The 20,311-nt window shown below is 44.1% G+C and overlaps 1 protein-coding gene and 1 long non-coding RNA gene across 2 annotated transcripts in view; one reads left to right on the top strand and one right to left on the bottom strand.

The window, feature by feature from the left end:
• SERPINI2 (serpin family I member 2) overlaps positions 1–14,023 on the top strand; it is a 64,158-nt gene extending 50,135 nt beyond the window's left edge. Inside the window, exons 6-8 of the mRNA XM_056565103.1 lie at positions 855–941; positions 3,997–4,083; positions 13,854–14,023. Of these exons, the coding sequence (XP_056421078.1) occupies positions 855–941; positions 3,997–4,083; positions 13,854–13,930 (251 nt within the window). The 3' untranslated portion in view covers positions 13,931–14,023. The remainder of the gene's footprint in view (positions 1–854; positions 942–3,996; positions 4,084–13,853) is intronic.
• Positions 1–20,311, bottom strand: part of LOC130361738 (uncharacterized) — a 45,072-nt gene that overhangs the window by 16,912 nt on the left and 7,849 nt on the right. Inside the window, exon 2 of the long non-coding RNA XR_008891130.1 lies at positions 17,977–18,017. This is a non-coding gene — a long non-coding RNA (uncharacterized LOC130361738). The remainder of the gene's footprint in view (positions 1–17,976; positions 18,018–20,311) is intronic.

Genomic DNA, 20,311 nt, shown 5'->3' with positions numbered 1-20,311 from the left:
CACAAAGAAATTATGCAAGTATTGGCAAAAATTTACCCCTGACATAAAGTAGAATATGTCAAGAAAAAACTATCTTGGAATCAGAATGAAAAGTAAAAGCATTCCAGAGTTATTAATGTTTAAAGTGACTTGAGATTTGCAAAAAACACTCTGGTCCTTAAGGTGAAAATGGGCTTAGTCCTTAAGGGGTTAATTTTCATCAGTAACAACTAGGGCTGCACAATATATAACGCAAAAGCAATCGAATCTAGATTTTTGCAATATGGCCCCCCGGGAAAACTTGAGAATTATCTGCTTGGGCCGGCTCTTGTGTGCTGCTGCAGGCGGGGGCCTGCCAAAGCAGGTAAAAACCAATGTGGCAGGGGGAGGGGGGAATGTAATATGGCGGGAGAATGTGGCAGGGGGAGGGGGGAATGTGACAGGGGGGAGAATGTGCCAGGGGGAGGGAGGAATGTGACATAGGGGGAAAATGTTATGGGAGAAGATGTGACCATGAGGGGAGAATGTGACAGAGGAGATATAGAAATTAAATTGGGGAGATGTGAAATGGGTGGTGGGCATAAAATGGGTGGATAGTTGTGAAATGGAGGAGATTGGACATGAAATGGCGGGATTTCACCATTTATTTATTATATCGCATCACACATCGAAATCGCAATATTTTGGCCCATAATCGCAATCGCACATTTTCCCCATATCATGCAGCCCTAGTAACAACATATAAAAATGTTTTGGGGATCTGACAGTGCCCATTTAAAAACAGGTAGATGTAAACTGAAGTAGATTTATATGAAATTATAGTATATATTTCAAATAATGTTGTATAGTAATGATTATCCCCACATTGTTTTCAGATACTTCAAACTTGTACATTTCTAAGGTGGTTCAGAAGGTTTCCATTGAAGTAAATGAAGCTGGAAGTGAAGCTGCTGCATCATCAGGTTAACAAAAGCATAAAATATATTTTTATAATGTTGCATATTATAACAACGCTGGATGTGGATCCTCTGACCTGTGTGGCAGATGACACAGGCTTTATCGGGGAGCAGAGTCTAAGGTGCCGCGAGTATTCACCAGAGCCCGCCTCAAGGCAGGATGGGCTTGCTGCGTCAAGCAACATCCAGGTCGCTACCCCCGATACGACTTGACCACAGAGGTAGCTGAGCAAGACAATGTACAGATGGATGAGGCAGAGGTGTAGTCGGACTTAGCAGAAGGTCAAGGCAGGCGGCAAAGGTGCGTAGTCAAATAACGTAGTGGAAGGGTCAAATATACGGGTAAGGCAAACAGACAATATGGAAAGCTTAATCTCAGGCTAGGGGCACTGAAGATCCGGCAGGGAAGAGGGGGAGGAGCTTGCTTAAATAACATATGGGAAGGACCAGGCACCAATTAGTGGTGCGCTGGCCCGATAAATCAGGAGAAGCCGGCGCACGCACGCCCTAGGAGGTGGGGGCGCGCGCACAGGGAACCAGGGAGCGGGGCAGCAGCAGATAACGAACGGGCAGTGATTCGCATTCGGCCGCATCCCGCGATGCGAATTGCGATCCCGCCTGGCGAAGGAGGCGGCAAGCACTCACGGTCAGAGCACCGGACCGCTTGCCATGACACATATGTACAGTGCATACCATACATATCTACATACAGTGAAGCCTTTCCCCCTCTTTGAGAAGACCACTTCCTTACCTAGACCAGATTGTGTGTGACGGATTTTCAGTACACCATACATTATACATAGTGGTAATTTTCTTTGAGAAGACCAGCTCCATAGAAGACCACTTTCCAATGTTAATTATTCAAAGAGGGTTCACTGAATTTAAAATGCAGGCGCTCAGGGTATATGGAGCGGGCTCCTGACGCTAACAGCTGGCATGTGACGATCGCCACGGCCGGCTATTAACCCTGTCAAAGTTGACAGCGGAATCAAAAGGGACCTTTTAACCATCCCTGGTGGTCTAGTGGGTTGGATCGTCCCACCATAGTGAAATTGTTGGGGGAGTGATCCAATGTGGAGGTAGCCGGAGGGCTTACCTCTTCATCCCCTAGCTGCCGTGGATCTGTATTTGATTGAGTCTGCCTGAAGCAAGCAACCAAATGAGCACAGATCTCACAGATCAATGAAGTTCAATACAACTACATTGATCTGTTTGAGGAATCGAATGATTCCTCCTAGAAGTGTATTTAAAAAAACCCTTTCCATATTAAAAAGTTCACATCACCCCCCTTTTCCCATATAAAAAAATATGTAAACATAATAAATATATACGTATTTGGTATTGGCGCGTGTGTAATTATCCGAACTATTAAAATATAACATTATATATTCTGTGCAGTTAATGCCATTAACCTAAAAAAATAACAAATAACCTAATTCCGTTTATTATATTTATAACATCATATCATTATGTTTATAACATCACATCATTATGTTTATAACATCATATCCCAGAAAAAATTAAGTAAAAAGCATTCAAAAGTCCTATCAATACCAAAATGGTACCGATACAAACAGTAGATTATGGCGCAAAAGACAATGAGCCCTCATACAGCCCAGTATAAGGAAAAATAAAAATGTTATAGGGGTCCGAATTTTTATTTTTTTATTTAAAAGTTTAGAATTTTTTATAATTAGTAATGACGGAAATAGGTATTGGTGTAATCAGGCCGACCTAAAGTATCAAAATAACAAGTAAGTTTGACCACAAGGTGAATGGTGTAAAAAAGAAAAACCCCAAATTTGCAAAATTTCTTACTTTTTTTTTTTTTCAAATTTCACCTCACGAATAATTTTTTTTTTGTTTCAGAGCATATGTTATGGAAAAATGAAAGGTGTAATTACAAAGTACAATTGGTGCCACAAAAAACAAGCCTCATATGGGTCTGTAGATGGAAAAATAAGTGTTACAGCTATTATAGGGCGAGAAGGAGAAAACAAAAGTGCAAAAACTAATGAAGACCTTATTTACGTACTATTTTGGTTTAAATTATCTTTTGTACCAGGACAAGGTGAGGGACAAGTATATGTTTTGAAAATTTCCACACCCCTGTAGACTACATAAGAGGAGAAGATTTTACTTGAAACAAGTACATGAAATGGAGGCATTTTTAATTCTTAACAAACTAAGAGTTTGTTGTTCATAGGTAAAACAAAAACCACAACAATATACAGTGGGATAAAAAATTATTTAGTCAGCCACCAGTTGTGCAAGTTATCCCACTTAAAAAGATGAGAGAGGCCTGTAATGTATTTTTGTTCCCCGTTTTTGTGATCATTTTGACACCACGGGGTGAGATCTTGTGTTGAGCCCCAGATCGAGGGGGATTTTGAGTGGTCTTGTATGCCTTCTATTTTCTAATAATTGCTCCCACGGTTGATTTCTTCACACCAAGCTGCTTGCCTATTGCAGATTCAGTCTTCTAAGCCTGGTGCAGGGCTACAATTTTATTTCTGGTGTCCTTCGACAGCTCTTTGGTCTTGGGCATAGTGGAATTTGGATTGTGACTGTTTGAGGTTGTGGGCAGGTGTCTTTTATATTGATAACAAGTTCAAACAGGTGCCATTAATACAGGTAACGAGTGGAGGACAGAGGAGACTCTTAAAGAAGAAGTTACAGGTCTGTGAGAGCCAGAAATCTTGCTTGTTTGTAGTGAGCAAATACTCATTTCCCACCATAATTTGCAAATAAATTCTTTAAAAAATCAGACAATGTGATTTTATGTATTTTTTTTTCTCATTATGTCTCTCATAGTTGAGGTATACCTATGGTGAAAATTACACGCCTCTCTCATCTTTTTAAGTGTGAGAATTTGCACAATTGGTGGCTGACTAAATACTTTTTTGCCTCACTGTAGACGAAACAATGCTGCATTATTGCATGTGGCCAGGTCCAAATAATTGTTCATATCTCAATACTTGGCCAAATTTACATAATAGACAAATCATTAACAAAAACAATACTGAAACTAAAAGGCAAATTTTTTCCTTGTTTATTTTAGGCATGCAGGTTGCTGCCATGAGCATGACCAATCACAGATTTATTGCAGATCGACCATTCTTGTTCTTCATCAGACACAACCCATCAGGTAAGTAGATGTTAGGAGCTTGCCCACAATGAACATTTAGCACAAGATAAAAAAAAAAATAAAAAAAAAGGACAAACATACAGAATAAACATTTTTTTCCCCCATAATAATAAGAATAATAAAGCTATACATATTTGGTACTTGTTAGGATGCAAAACCAGGTTAAAGGGCTATTCTGGAAAAACAACATTTGTTAAAGAGGACCTGTCAGCAGCTTTTTCTTAGCCTGAATCCATTGATGCCACTGTTATTACAATCCATTGTTCAAGTGCCAAGATGCATGTACACTGATCTACTCTTCCAGTAGCCTCAAACTGTGATCTGGACTTGCAAGCTTTACCCAGCACAGACCGTCACTACAGGACACTGGAAGAATTTGCCCTACCTGTGCAGTCTCCTTACTGCTTCTCTGGATTGCCTGTAGTGGTGATCTGCACTGGGCAAAGTGCGCAAGCGCAAATCACAGTTTGAGGCCGCTGGAAGAACAGATCAGGGATCATGCCCCATCAGTAAGGTCACAAGTGCTTGCACAAGATTTACGGTGTTGCCCTGCTATAGAAAATAAACCTATCCACGGGGGATCAACATGTAACAGTCAACAGATCACTCAACTCTGCTACATACCAATCCCCTGTTTCAACTCTGCTACATGCTAATGCCTGTCTTTCACACTGTTACATATCAATGCCTAGCTAGAAATATCAATCCTTTGTTACAAACAGTAATCCCCTGCAGATGTAGTAGGGGGTCTGGTGACCTGGTCACTTGGAGCTTGGACCTTCAATTCCAAATATTGTGGCTGAACCTACAGAAAAGTATATATCCTCCATATGGTAAGGTTTTATTCTTTTAATTTCTAGATTGTCAGAGATATTTAGGCAACTGCATGGCACTATTAAACAAAGTGAAGCCGGTTTGAGACTTGCGCCGGAGGCTCTGTTGGGTTTCTCAGTCCCTAATAATTGTTACGCCTAGCGCTCCGGGTCCCCGCTCCTCCCCGGAGCGCTCACGGCGTCTTTCTCCCTGCAGCTCCCCGGTCAGTCCCGCTGACCGGGAGCGCTGCACTGTCATGGCCGTTGGGGATGCGATTCGCACAGCGGGACGCGCCCGCTCGCGAATCGCATCCCAGGTCACTTACCCGTTCCCGTCCCCTGCTGTCATGTGCTGGCGCGCGCGGCTCCGCTCTCTAGGGCGCGCGCGCGCCAGCTCCCTGAGACTTAAAGGGCCAGTGCACCAATGATTGGTGCCTGGCCCAATCAGCTTAATTGGCTTCCACCTGGTCCCTGACTATATCTAACCTCCTCCCATGCACTCCCTTGCCGGATCTTGTTGCCCTTGTGCCTAGTGAAAGCGTTTTTTGTGTGTCTAAAGCCTGTGTACCAGAACTTCTGCTATCCACCCTGACTACGAACCTTGCCGCCTGCCCCCGACCTTCTGCTACGTCCGACCTTGCTTCTGTCTACTCCCTTGTACCTCGCCTATCATCAGCAGTCAGAGAGGTGAGCCGTTGCTAGTGGATACGACCTGGTCACTACCGCCGCAGCAAGACCATCCCGCTTTGCGGCGGGCTCTGGTGAAAACCAGTAGTGACTTAGAACCGGTCCACTAGCGCGGTCCTCGCCAATCCCTCTCTGGCACAGAGGATCCACTACCTGCCAGCCGGCATCGTGACAGTAGATCCGGCCATGGATCCCGCTGACGTCCCTCTGCCTTATATCTCTGATATCACCACGGTGGTCGCCCAGCAATCCCGACAGATCGCCCATCTAACCCACCAGCTGTCGGAAGTATTCACCATTGTGCAGCAACTTCAGTCGCAACTTCAGCAGCAATCATCTCCTCCGCCAGCTCCTGCACCCCTTCCGCAGCGAGTGGCCACTCCTAGCCTCCGCCTGTCCTTGCCGGACAAATTTAATGGGGACTCTAAGTTTTGCCGTGGCTTTCTTTCGCAATGTTCCCTGCACTTGGAGATGATGTCGGACCAGTTTCCTACTGAAAGGTCTAAGGTGGCTTTCGTAGTCAGCCTTCTGTCTGGAAAAGCCCTGTCATGGGCCACACCGCTCTGGGACCGCAATGACCCCGTCACTGCCTCTGTACACTCCTTCTTCTCGGAAATTCGAAGTGTCTTTGAGGAACCTGCCCGAGCCTCTTCTGCTGAGACTGCCCTGCTGAACCTGGTCCAGGGTAATTCTTCCGTTGGCGAGTACGCCATACAATTCCGTACTCTTGCTTCTGAACTATCCTGGAATAATGAGGCCCTCTGCGCGACCTTTAAAAAAGGCCTATCCAGCAACATTAAAGATGTTCTGGCCGCACGAGAAACTCCTGCTAACCTGCATGAACTCATTCATCTAGCCACTCGCATTGACATGCGTTTTTCTGAGAGACATCAAGAGCTCCGCCAGGAAAAAGACTTAGATCTCTGGACACCTCTCCCACAGTCTCCACTGCAATCTGCGCCTAGGCCTCCCGCCGAGGAAGCCATGCAAGTGGATCGGTCTCGCCTGACCCTGGAAGAGAGGAATCGCCGTAAGGAAGAGAATCTTTGTCTGTACTGTGCCAGTACCGAACATTTTTTGGTGGATTGCCCTATCCGTCCTCCACGTCTGGGAAACGCACGCTCGCACCCAGCTCTCGTGGGTGTGGCGTCTCTTGATGCTAAGTCGGCTTCTCCACGTCTCACGGTGCCTGTACGGATTTCTACTTCAGCCAGCTCTTCCCTCTCAGCCGTGGCCTGCCTGGACTCTGGTGCTTCTGTGAATTTTATTCGGGAGTCCTTGGTGAATAAATTCCGCATTCCGGTGACCCGTCTTGTCAAGCCACTCCACATTTCCGCGGTCAACGGAGCCAGGTTGGATTGCACCGTGCGTTACCGCACGGAGCCCCTCCTAATGTGCATCGGACCTCATCACGAGAAAATTGAATTTTTGGTCCTTCCCAATTGCACTTCCGAAATTCTCCTTGGACTACCCTGGCTTCTACACCATTCCCCAACCCTGGACTGGTCCACTGGGGAGATCAAGAGTTGGGGTCCCTCTTGTTCCAAGGACTGCCTTAAACCAGTTCCCAGTACTCCCTGCCGTGACCCTGTGGTTCCTCCTGTATCTGGTCCCCCTAAGGTCGTTAGGGACTCTGCCTGCCACAGAAAATGCCTCTCCCCCCCTCCCAGTCCCTTCAGGCAAGCCTCTGTGTCCCCTCATGGCTCCCGTCCTTGTGTCTCCCTGCCCCGTGCCAAGCTTCACCCTCTGCCCTCCCTCCCCATTCCTACTCCTGCTGTACTGCCTGTCATTGAGGAAACCATCCATTCCTTCCCGGTGTCCTCATCCCAGGGGAGGCAGTCACCGGACAAAAAAAAGGGGAGACCTAAGGGGGGGGGGTACTGTTACGCCTAGCGCTCCGGGTCCCCGCTCCTCCCCGGAGCGCTCACGGCGTCTTTCTCCCTGCAGCTCCCCGGTCAGTCCCGCTGACCGGGAGCGCTGCACTGTCATGGCCGTTGGGGATGCGATTCGCACAGCGGGACGCGCCCGCTCGCGAATCGCATCCCAGGTCACTTACCCGTTCCCGTCCCCTGCTGTCATGTGCTGGCGCGCGCGGCTCCGCTCTCTAGGGCGCGCGCGCGCCAGCTCCCTGAGACTTAAAGGGCCAGTGCACCAATGATTGGTGCCTGGCCCAATCAGCTTAATTGGCTTCCACCTGGTCCCTGACTATATCTAACCTCCTCCCATGCACTCCCTTGCTGGATCTTGTTGCCCTTGTGCCTAGTGAAAGCGTTTTTTGTGTGTCTAAAGCCTGTGTACCAGAACTTCTGCTATCCACCCTGACTACGAACCTTGCCGCCTGCCCCCGACCTTCTTCTACGTCCGACCTTGCTTCTGTCTACTCCCTTGTACCTCGCCTATCATCAGCAGTCAGAGAGGTGAGCCGTTGCTAGTGGATACGACCTGGTCACTACCGCCGCAGCAAGACCATCCCGCTTTGCGGCGGGCTCTGGTGAAAACCAGTAGTGACTTAGAACCGGTCCACTAGCGCGGTCCTCGCCAATCCCTCTCTGGCACAGAGGATCCACTACCTGCCAGCCGGCATCGTGACAATAATGCAGCATGCTCAGATGTTTTGTCCGGTAAAGAGCCAAGCAATGTGCTGAAAACCTGATGGACACCATAAACAACAACGGGGTCTCTCAGGTGCTATTCTTGTCCAACTTATAACAAACTCAATGTCCAATTTTTTTCTTGCACTGCTGCAATGACGAAACATAAGAAAATACAACACGTGTGGACCCAGCTTTAAGGAGGTTATCCAGCAAAACCTTTTTTTCCATTAATATAAGCAGGCTGTGTGATAACATAAAAAAAAGCCTCTACTTACCTCCCTCGCTCCTCCATAGCCTACTGTATTATGGCAATTTGCTTCCTGGTGCTGCAGACAATATGTCATATTGCTGTTCAGCCAATCACTGTCTGCAGCAGAGTCCTGCCTGAGTCTGTGATTGGCTGAGCAGCAATGTGACATGCCATCTGCATCTTCAGGAAATGTATTCACTGAAGACATGACACCGTGATACTGGAGGCTACGGAGGGGTGAGGGAGACAAGTAGAGTTTTTTTTCTTTTATATTATCATGCAGCCTATACAGACACATAAGTGGGAAAGGATTGCTGGATAACCCCTTTAATTGGGCACCATATGGCAGTGGTAATTGGGTAGAGTACATATTTGTATGTTGTATGATACTATCATTCGGGCACTACAGCACACTATTTCCTATTCTGATTTATTTCCGAGTGTGCTCTATGCTATGTCCTTTTATAGGAAGTTAATTTGATATATAAGATACATTTACTGAATAGAGCAGGCCAGAGTCTGTTTATTCCCTACAAATGCTGTGAGCTATTTTGACAACAGTTTTTGTTAATGGCTCAGTGGATGACAGCAGCAAATAAAATGGTTTACCTCAAGGTTGACAGGCCATACTATTCTCATGTCCTTCAAAGTCACACATCACATTTTATTCTAACCCAATACACAGTTCTTTGTGCATGAATAACAAGACTTGTGCTGGCCTTTATACTGTCTCAGTAAAATATTTAAATGTACCTACTTATTCATCATCAGACTGTTACTCACTCATGTCTACATTCAGACTCAGCCTCAGACAGTGTACTTAGGACAAAGAACATTCTACATATTCCTGAACAATAATATGAACATGGCAATATGCTGATGCTGGGAAGGCTATTACTGTCTCCAAACATTTACATACAGTTAATGCACCCGTGAGACGGACAATGGTTAAATCAAGCATGAAGCACATTCAAAAACCTGCGTCATTTATGTTACAGTGATTTTATTTATATACATTTTTTTCTCACCACAAGATAATCTAAAAACAGACAATTACAAACACTTAAAAAAACTTAAAAAAAAACTATTGTGCTATACCCATAAAAACAAAAGAGAGGGCTGGACAGCACACCCCCAGGTTGGAACATGTCACAATGTAGTATAGAAATGAACAATTTTGATCATTCCAGTACATTTGATGATGGTGGGAGTGCGCAGGCATGGAACATGTCATCCATCTGTGCACAAAATGGGAGACAGCACTGATATGCGCCAAACATGTCACATTTGTTAGCACAGCTTTTATTTTGGCATATGCTTCTGCAATACCACCCCTGCCAGGAATGTTCATTATTTATTTGTATGTATATATATATATATGTGGCAGTCCATAAATATATATATATATATATATATATATATATATGTATAAGGCAGTCCATAAATATACCCTCTCACCCCTGAGGAAGCTACTGAATAAGTAACAAAATGTGTGGGGTTTATTTAGGGGCCCATGTCCACGGGAGAAGAATTTTGCTTTCTATTCTGATCTTCTGTCTGCGCCTTAATCCCTTAACGACGCAGGACGTAAATGTACGTCCTGGTGAGGTGGTACTTAATGCACCAGGACGTACATTTACGTCCTATACATGACCGCGAGCATTGGAGCGATGCTCGGGTCATGCGCGGGAGGTCCCAGGGAGGGACCCGCCGGCAATGGCCTACAACCGCGATCGCGCGGATGTCTGTCATTAGCCCCTCAGATGCCGTGATCAATACAGATCACGGCATCTGCAGCAGTGCGGCCACTAAAATGGATGATCGGATCGCCCGCAGTGCTGCCGCGGTGATCCGATCTGCCAAAATGGCACACAGAGGTCCCCTCACCTGCTTCTGCTGCCTTCCACGGGTCTTCTGCTCTGGTCTGAGATCGACCAAACCAGAGCAGAAGATGACCAATAACACTGATCAGTGCTATGCTCTATGCATAGCACTTAACAGTATTAGCAATCAAATGATTACTATTAATAGTTCCCTATGGGGACTAACTACTTACCAAAAAGCTAATTTAGATGTCACTATGTCTCAGACCCCCCCCCCCCCCCCCCCATCATAGTCCAAGTTCTTGCCTGAACAGGGCAATGCTCCTTAAGGAACACAAAATAGCTCAAAAAAGTCTTACAGGTCAACCACAGTTGACCTCCATACTTTTGTTTTAGGCTCACTTTACCTTGCAGTGTACAATTTATACCTACACTGTACACAGGATTAGGGATTCTTTCCCACATCACTACCCACATACAGTACTATCACACACTTCGGTCACTATAGACTTTCTGAACTCAAGGTCCTTGACAAACTCAGATAACCACAAAAAACTGTTACTCAAACACTTGTTCCAGTTTTACGCCTATCGGTTTCATAGGCTCCTTCAGAGCTTGTGCTGATGCTGGTGTCTCATCCTTGTAGAGGGAAATTGGGGAGATTAATATCCCAGCTGCCCATTGTTAAAGGGGTATTCCAGGAAAAACATTTTTTTTTTTTCAAATGGCTCCAGAAAGTTAAACAGATTTGTAAATTACTTCTATTAAAAAAATCTTAATCTTCCAATAATTATCAGCTGCTGAAGTTGAGTTGTTCTATTCTTTCTGGCAACAGTGCTCTTTACTGACATCTTTGCTTGTCTCGGTAACTGCACAGAGTAGAAGAGGTTTGCTATGAGGATTTGCTGCTATTCTGGACAGTTCCCGAGACACGCGTCATCAGAGAGCACTTAGACAGGAAAGAACAACTCAACTTCAGCAGCTCATAAGTACTGAAAGATTAAGATTTTTTTTAATAGAAGTAATTTACAAATCTGTTTAACTTTCTGGAGCCAGTTGATATATAAAAAAAAGTTTTTTCCTGGATAACCCCTTTAAGGAATAAAAGAACTACAGCGTATGGACTTTGCTTTCACAATTGAGCACTAAGCATCACCTATGACTACTGATCCATTTAAGTGTGCATCTCGCTCCTAGCAGTGAATGAACATTATGTAGTGCTGGTCTGCATGATTACCTTTGGATTGTGACTAGTGAATAATGTGTTTGTATTATCATCCACGCTGTATATAAATAGTGGCACACAGCAGTAAGTGGTGGCATAATCAGTGCACAGTGCTCAGATACACCATATATACAGTGTTATACAATGCCGTATAGTGTTATTCAGTGTTCCACTGCTGAAATACAGTGCTCCATCCAAGAATTGATTATCTTCATGAGACGACCCCTTTAATGATGTGACTAGCTTAGGTCAGTCAGTGGTCTATCCAAAGTGGTAGTCCTTTTGTAAAAGAAGAAATAATATCTAGGCAAGAAGAATAAGGGCCCATTCACACTAAGTATTTTCTGAGCGGAATACTGTTGCAGAAAATCCTGTGCAGCAACCTCCTATGGTTTTCAATGGGATTCTGATGCATCATTCACACTATTAAATTTTCGTGGCAGATGTTCCGCTGTGGAAATTTCGGATCTTAGATTCTGCTAAAAGAATGAACATGTACATTCTTTCATTGGAATCGGTTTGGAAATGCATTACCGTCTATGCAGACAGCACATTTCTGAGTGGTCCTAGCTGCCCACAAAATCTGCCTGTAATTTCTCCGGTCAGAGATTCCATAGTGTGAATAGGCCCTCAGTCTAAAAGAGTAATTCTAAAGTTACTAAATCACATATGCATTACAGTGACCCCCCGACCTACGATGGCCCCGACATACGATAATTTCATCATACGATCACTCTCAGAGGCCATCGCATGTTGAAGGCAGCATCAACATACAATATTTATGTCTGTCAGGGCCATCGCATAAACGGCTATCTGGCAGCGCAGACTGCTTCAGCTGCCACCGGATAGCCGTTTACAGTGCCCCGTTTGGTCCGCTGACGATCACTTACCTGTCCTCGGGGCTCCGGCGCGTCCTCTTCGGATCCCCTCCATCGTCGGCGCTCTCCATTGTCGTCATCACGTCGCTGAGCACGCCGTCCCATCATCCAATAGGAGCGGCGTGCATAGCGACGTGATGGCGGTGACGGAGAGCTTGGATGCCGGGGAAGCAGAGGCCTTGCCGGAGAGTCAGGGACAACCCGGGGACGCGGCGACAGCGATGGAAGGCGACATCCAGAGCAGCGGTGACGAGCGGTGATGTTCCGGAGCGGTGGGGACAGGTGAGTATAACCTCCAATACCAGTGGTCTTCAACCTGCGGACCTCCAGATGTTGCAAAACTACAACTCCCAGCATGCCAGGACAGCCGTTGGCTGTCCGGGCATGCTGGGTGTTGTAGTTTTGCAACATCTGGAGGTCCGCAGGTTGTAGACCACTGTCCTATACTTTATCTCCTGCGATATTCCTGATGGACCGAGGATAACCGGTGCCAGAATTTTTGGTACGGCAACTGACTCCGGGTGAGTGCGCTCTGAATTCTTTGGATGTAGCATATGGAATACTTTGTTTCTGATAGAGGAGCACCACCCACAGTCATATTGCAGTCTACCCTCATGCCATAGACTTTATGTGCTAAATAGATGTACCGGTTTAGAGGACGTGTATGTGTCCGTACTACCGGATGGATATATATAGCTGTGTATGTGTCTAGTGGTGCCGGTGATCTCACCTATTTGTATGTGTAGTGTCATATACTTTACATTGCAGAGATCCGTCAACATACGATGGTTTCAACAAACGATGGTCCATTTGGAACGAATTACCATCGTATGATGAGGGACCACTGTACTGCACAACAAATTTACTTTGTAAATAACTCACACTGTATCCTGATATAGTAATTATTGATGCTTTCATCTGCTTTTCTCTTCTCTCCATAGCGGTTAATACTTTATGGCTGTAGGCGGACATGGTTCACCTAAAATATGACATGTTCATGAATTTTTCAATTGACAGTTGAAAATGTCACTTGCAACTTTCCCTGCCAAAATAATCCACAAGAGCTGATTTATTGTTTGTAAGGGGCAATGGCTATCATAACCATGGCCAATATTTCATGCTTTTTGCTGCGGAATGTGAAGACAGGGTCAGCAAGTTAATGTATTATTTCATGGAAAATCCACTAGTGCATAACCTTTCTAAATATGGGAAATTAATTGAAGATCTATATCTTTCCTGCACATACTGTATATATCAGACAATGCTGAAAGTCCTATAACTCAAAGTAGTTGATAACTGTGAAATATGAACCCCAAGCATCAAGCAAATGTGCTGGTTATAATGGCCGGGGAAAGAACCACAATTCATTGCAATACTGACACACTGCAATGCAATGATTATCTGTAATAGTAAAAAACAAGGAAGTCTATAGATTACCACTGTTTCTTGATCATCCAGTCAGACATTGCTGTTTTTTTAAATGTATTGTTTACTCTCCTAGGATCAATTCTGTTCATGGGAAAGGTGACAAATCCAGATCAAAGTGATACAAGAGGACGAGATGTTGAATCATTATAAATAAGATGAACATCCAGATTCTTCGAATACTCTCAGGGCAGCGAGACATGACTACTTGTCCGGTATTAGGCCATGTTTGACACAGCTGCTATTTTTAACAATGGAAGTTGGAATTAGCTTTATTGTAATGAAAACAATAAGAAATGTATCTGTGTAACGTGTTTGATTTTTTTTCTTTTTCATTTTAAACATTATAAATTATTTTTGTTTTATTGCATAGGATCTCAAATAGTGCTAAAATTTTTATTTTTAAAGGGGTTCTCCAGTGCTTAGACATCTTATCCCCTATCCCCCTCCGCCCCTCAATGCAAGCCTATGGGAGGGGGCGTGACAGCTATCACGCCCCCTCCCGTAGGCTTGCATTAAGGGGCGGAGCGTGACGTCACACAGGGGCGGAGGCGTGACGTCACACGGCGGCGGCCCTGTGGTCGCCAGTAATCAGACCCGGAGCGAACACGCTCCGGGGACTGATTACAAACGGGGTGCCGCGTGCAAGATCACAGGGGTCCCCAGTGGCGGGACTCCCACGATCAGGCATCTTATCCCCTATCCTTTGGATAGGGGATAAGATGTCTAAGCACTGGAGAACCCCTTTAAAGGCATAGTATGAAAAAGTCTTGGAAAAGTCTTGGAAAATCCAATTTATTACTATTCAATTACTAATGATTTTTTGTGGTACCAACAACCTGCTTTTCCCTACAATCACAGTAAAATTGCGCATGGAAATGCAACATGTAAACACACCTTTAGGCCACTTTCACAACGTATTGTGGTCACTGTTTTAAGAATAAAAATATGGAAAAGCAGAACTTTCCATAAGACAGAACCGCAGTTCGACGGCACTGCATGTATACAGCTTTAAAAGCAAGCTCTCGTTCAAAGAAATTGTGGTAGTGGTAGTTGTTGACAGATATAGCCCTATCTCAAGCTGCTGCTTTTCTCTATAGGACATACAGTATAGAAACGCAGTAACAGACACAGAGGGGCAGATTCACTAAAGGCTGACATTATACAAGCCGGTCTTAAATGGGTACTCTGCCTCTAGACATCTAATCCCCAATTTAAAGAATAGGGGATAAGATGTCTGATCGCGGGGTCCTGCCGGGGGGTGGGACCACAACGATCTTGGTTGCGGTACCCCAGACATCTGGTGCACGGAGCAAACTTCGCTTCGTGCCGGATGACTGGCAATGCGGAGGCTCGTGAAGTCATGGCCACGCCCTGCTCATGACACCACAGCCATGCCCCTCAATGCAAGTCTATGGGAGGGGGCGTGACTACATGATGTCCAATGGGTAGCAAAATCAGCTGCAGAAAATACGCAGCAAAATCTCCAGCAAAATATGGCACATGTGAACCTACCCTACAGGGGTTTTTGGTCCAGTCCTCTGAGGAGAGAGGACTGAACTAGGGACTCCTCCCACAAACTTTCAAGAAACTTCTCCATAGAAACTCATTGGGGAACATGTCATGTGATCATTGAATCACTCATCTGCTAAAATATCCAAACATACAAGATATCAGTGTATGCTATTATGGCAAGGTAATGCACAAAAAGTTATGTGGGTGATTTCAAAGTACCCCATTCACAGATTTGAGCAGATAGCAGAGGGTTATTTCAGCCACGTGTTTGAGATGACTAGTAGAGGAACCTCAAGGAATAGAATTTTAAAGGAACAGTAAACAGTAAATTGTGTCACACATTGTGCTATGTCTGCAGGAAAAAAGGACAGTACATGATGTTCAAAAAACACCAAAGATATAGCATGTATCTCTATGTTCTATATTATGTGTAGGTTGGGTCTATATTTTTAAAACGCATAAGTACAAATTACAAAGAGGTACAATACTTTTAATACCAACTTGGACATCACCAACAGGTAAAGTCACAGGTAAAGTCTCATGACTTATGACACAAAAGTAGTATTCCTTTGCAGCAAATCTCTTCTATTATACTCTATGTGCAAGTCCATGGTAAGAAAGTTCATGGCTTTCACCTGCACTGCTCAGATGTGTTTATTCTCCCAAATCAGATCCTTTACTGTAAATGGCAGCATAAGAACACAGGCGGCCTGCATACCCAGATCCTTATCAAAATCTCCTTTGCATGAGTGACCACGCTTTGTCAGGGGAAGTTTGAGTAGGCTGGATTTTGGGTGTAAAGCTACTAGTGCTCCTCAGCAGTCTCTTTAATAATGCATGCATTTGAAGCCTGTCAAAGAAACAGTGCCCAAGGGCATAATTTCATAGTTAGGTTCCTATATGTGCAGGAACTGATCTTGGAAGGTACTGGTTCTTATTAAAGAGACAATTGACCTAGGAAACATCTGCCATAGAAATCCTAATCTTGGTGTCCTTAGAAACAATAAACACATTCATTGTTTCCATGGATCAGTTCGGAAATGCATTGCCATCTAAGGAGATGGCACACTTACTGAGCAGTCCTAGTGTGGGTGAAACATGCAAATTTGCTGAATGGCCATCCATGTTTTCAGGGTGGACACTGCAAATTTTCCACTGTGTAAACATAGCCTAACAGGTAAGAAACAAAAAAAAAATAGCTTTTCTTCAGAAGGAAGAAACTGTATCTTTAGTGCCACCTATAGGTAGTTCTGTAAGTCAGCGTGCGACCCATAAAAGAGTTAGTGTTTGACATGCCATAGAGTAGTGTTTCCCAACCAGTGTGCCTCCAGCTATTGCAAAACTACAACTCCCAGCATGCACGGACAGTCCAAGGCTATCATGACAACTGACGTCAAATGTCCACTCAAGTGAATGGTGCAGCCACTGCTCCACTTACTGTCTACAGGACTTCCAAATATATAGTTCTTTAGGTATGTTCACACTGCATAATGTGAACAGAATCCATGGATGGAGATTCCATCTGGTGACCTCCTCCAAAATACTTCCGGGTAAGACAGCATGGCACTGCACAGATCAATTTCCGTCGTGGAATTGTCCGTCGCAGTGTGAACCGTTCCGCGGAAGACCCATTCATACTAATGTTAGAAGTTCACACCGCACACCCGATGCGCAATTCCGTGCTATTTAATCAGTGTGAACATACCCTAGCCTATCTTATATTGCCCAGTGCAGAACTATATATCTGACAATCCCGTAGACAGTTAGTGAGGCAGTGGTCGCACCATTCACTTGACGTCTGTTGTCATGATCGATTGTGATATCAAGGGTCCTAGCAAAATCGCAGCTGCTATATTCATTTAGGGACATTTGACCTCTGTTCAACACTTCAATTCCTTTTTGTGGAATGCACTCAGAAATGCATTGCTATGTATTGACATGGTGCATTTTCTAGCAAGTTCTGTGCTGTCTGTGGAATTTTTGGAACACTTGGAAAATTCTCGGCAGACATTCCACTGTGTAAACATAGCCAAAGTCTGAGTTCCAGTTTGTAACAGTTGCAAAATGAGCAAAAAGACCAAGTGGGTGTAAATATAAGGCACTGTAAATCAGGCACATGGCAGCGTACATCAGACACATAGAGCCATATCCCAGGCACACAGCGGTATTGACCAGGCACACAGAAGTATTTCCTGCTGCTCTATTACAATGTAATAGAGCAGCAGGAAATGCTAGCAGAATGCTTGGATATATAGGGAGAGGTATTAGCAGTAAAAGGAAGTGCTCATGCCGCTGTACAGAGCACTGGTGAGACCTCACTTGGAGTGTTGTGCGCAGTACTGGAGACTGTATCTCCGGAAGGATATAGATACTCAGAGAAGAGTTACAAAACTAGTACATGGATTGAAGGATAAAACTTACCAGGAAAGGTTAAAGGACCTTAACATGTATAGTTTGGAAGAAAGACGAGGCAGAAGGGGATATGATAGAAACTTTTATTTGTGGTCGTTGCTATAAGAATAAGGGATGTACCTGAGACTAATCCCATAATAAACAATAAAATTTACAAACAGTAATGACAGTAATAATGATACTAAGTAAGAGGAATAGAACAACAACATTATTAATAATAATAATAAATAATAATAATAACAGTAACAACAAATAATCAGAAGCATACTTACAGCATTTAGATGTGTACCCAAAACCGCGAACGTGAGCACGCCTATAGTGGGCCAAAAAAAACAGCAGTAATAAGAAAACTGAGTATTGCGTACCTTGTCCTGACCCCAGGCATTTGACCACATTGGCTATAGTGTTTACAAAATACCATGCTCCCTCCCATGACGAAGAATGCAACGATGTGGAGGGACATATATGAAACTGTGTTAAATCTGTGTCCCTGGCTACCAAACAGTGTAACCATACCTGTGTTAATAAGGCAAGCCTTGCCATATTAGCATGTAAGGAGCCATAGGGGAAATGCCTCTAAAGGGCCAAAAAAAAACTAAAAAAGAACTAGCATGTAATACCGTTAAGTATTTGGTATGGCTTCTTGATAACCCTATTCCTGTAAGTGACAGGTCTTGACAAGTATCCCCCATGGCAAACACGAGCATACCAGCATCTATATAACAAAATGTTATTGGCCTGACGACGTGTCAGTTACAATAACCTATGTGGGGCCAACCCCCTGCAGACGTGGCAGGCACAACAGGTAAAACCACCACGGCATCAAGCTATTAATGATTTGAAGACATGTCAATAACAACAACCTATGTGGTGCATCCCCCTGCAGACAAGGCATAGATAACGGTATACAACCACCAAAATTGTGACGTTATTGCTCTGAAAACGTGTAAGTAACAATAACCTATATGGTGCATCCCCCCGCAGACGTGGCAGGCACAACATTAACTGACCACCTGAATCGCGATGTTATTGCTCTGAAAACGTGTCAGTAACAATAACCTATATGGTGCACCACCCTGCAGACATGGCAGGCACAACAGTAAACGACCATGGCAGGCACAACGTTAACTGACCACCTGAATCGCGATGTTATTGCTCTGAAAACATGTCAGTAACAATAACCTATATGGTGCATCCCCCTGCAGACGTGGCAGGCAAAAAATGAGTATACCCCTACCTAATGTTGTATCATATTTTTCTGAAAAGTTGACAATGACTATGTGATGCATCCCCCTGCAAACATGGCAGACGTTATGGGTATACAATCACCTATGCATCACAACTCTATTGCTCCGAGATGTGTAACAAAAACAACGTAGTGCCTCCTCCTGTAAACGTGGCAGGCATGACAGATATACACTTCCTATGTGTCGTGATGTTGCTCTGAAGATGTGACAGCAACAATAACTAATATAGAACATCTACCCTGCAGGCACGGAATGCACCACGTGTATGCACTAAGATGACTAATGCATTGAAACCATATAGACGTCATAGGTGAATGCTATGAAGCCATGAATGTGCACTAAACCATTGCTTGCACAGTGAATACACTGAGAATCTGCATGATAACTGATATGGCTGTATGCACAGAATGAATGTTATGAAAGTGTGCACTGTATGAATGCTATGACCGCCTACATGATGAAATGCTATCAACATGAGATACTTTCAAGCGACAATAACTAATAGTGATTCCCCCCCTGCAAATGTGGCCAGCAGTATGAAACACGTGCTCAGTATAGCGGCTATGAATGTACGCCTAGAATGGGTGCCGTAAACGTTTAACCAAAACATATGTACCATAAAAGGCTAGAAATTTGACCCCAAAACGAATGCTAAACATATTAATTGCTATATACCCGAATATCCCTAATAATCTAAAACCGAATGCACCCAATCAACATGCTAACCATATGTTCAGACTAAGATGCTAATGTCTGCACAGAATATACCATGCTAACCGTATGCACATAATTAAACATGCAAACTGCATGCACTTAATAGAGCGTACTAACCACATGCACATAATGAAACATGCTAACCGTATGTGCATGGAATAAAGAGCTAACCGTATGCACAGACTAAAGCAACCTAATCGAATGCATGGAATAACCATGCTAATCATGCCCACAGAACAAAACATGCCGGCCGTATGTACAGAATAACCTGCCAACCGTACACACAGAACATGCTAACCGTTTACAAGATAAAGCTGCAACAGTGCACTGACTAATGCTATGAGCTGTATACAGACTAATGCTGAACATGCACCAACTAATTATATAACATATGTACAGACTGTGCTATGACCATGTACTGAATAAATACTATAACATGCTAACTATAACAAGCGTATACAGTACGCACAGGCCAACACTAGGACGTATAGACAGACTAAAAGCTAAAACATATGCACAGACTACATAAATAAAAGTACAAACATGTTATAAACTTGTGTACTAACTGTAAAGCAATATTTCTATAATATTCCTATTAACAATACCTAAAACCCTACAACAATGCACAATGTCAATGCTATGAACT

Source organism: Hyla sarda, chromosome 3 (assembly GCF_029499605.1).
Source record: "Hyla sarda isolate aHylSar1 chromosome 3, aHylSar1.hap1, whole genome shotgun sequence".
Lineage (NCBI taxonomy): Eukaryota > Metazoa > Chordata > Amphibia > Anura > Hylidae > Hyla > Hyla sarda.
Note: the sequence above shows the minus strand (reverse complement) of the source record. Positions and strands in the feature narration are given on the sequence as shown.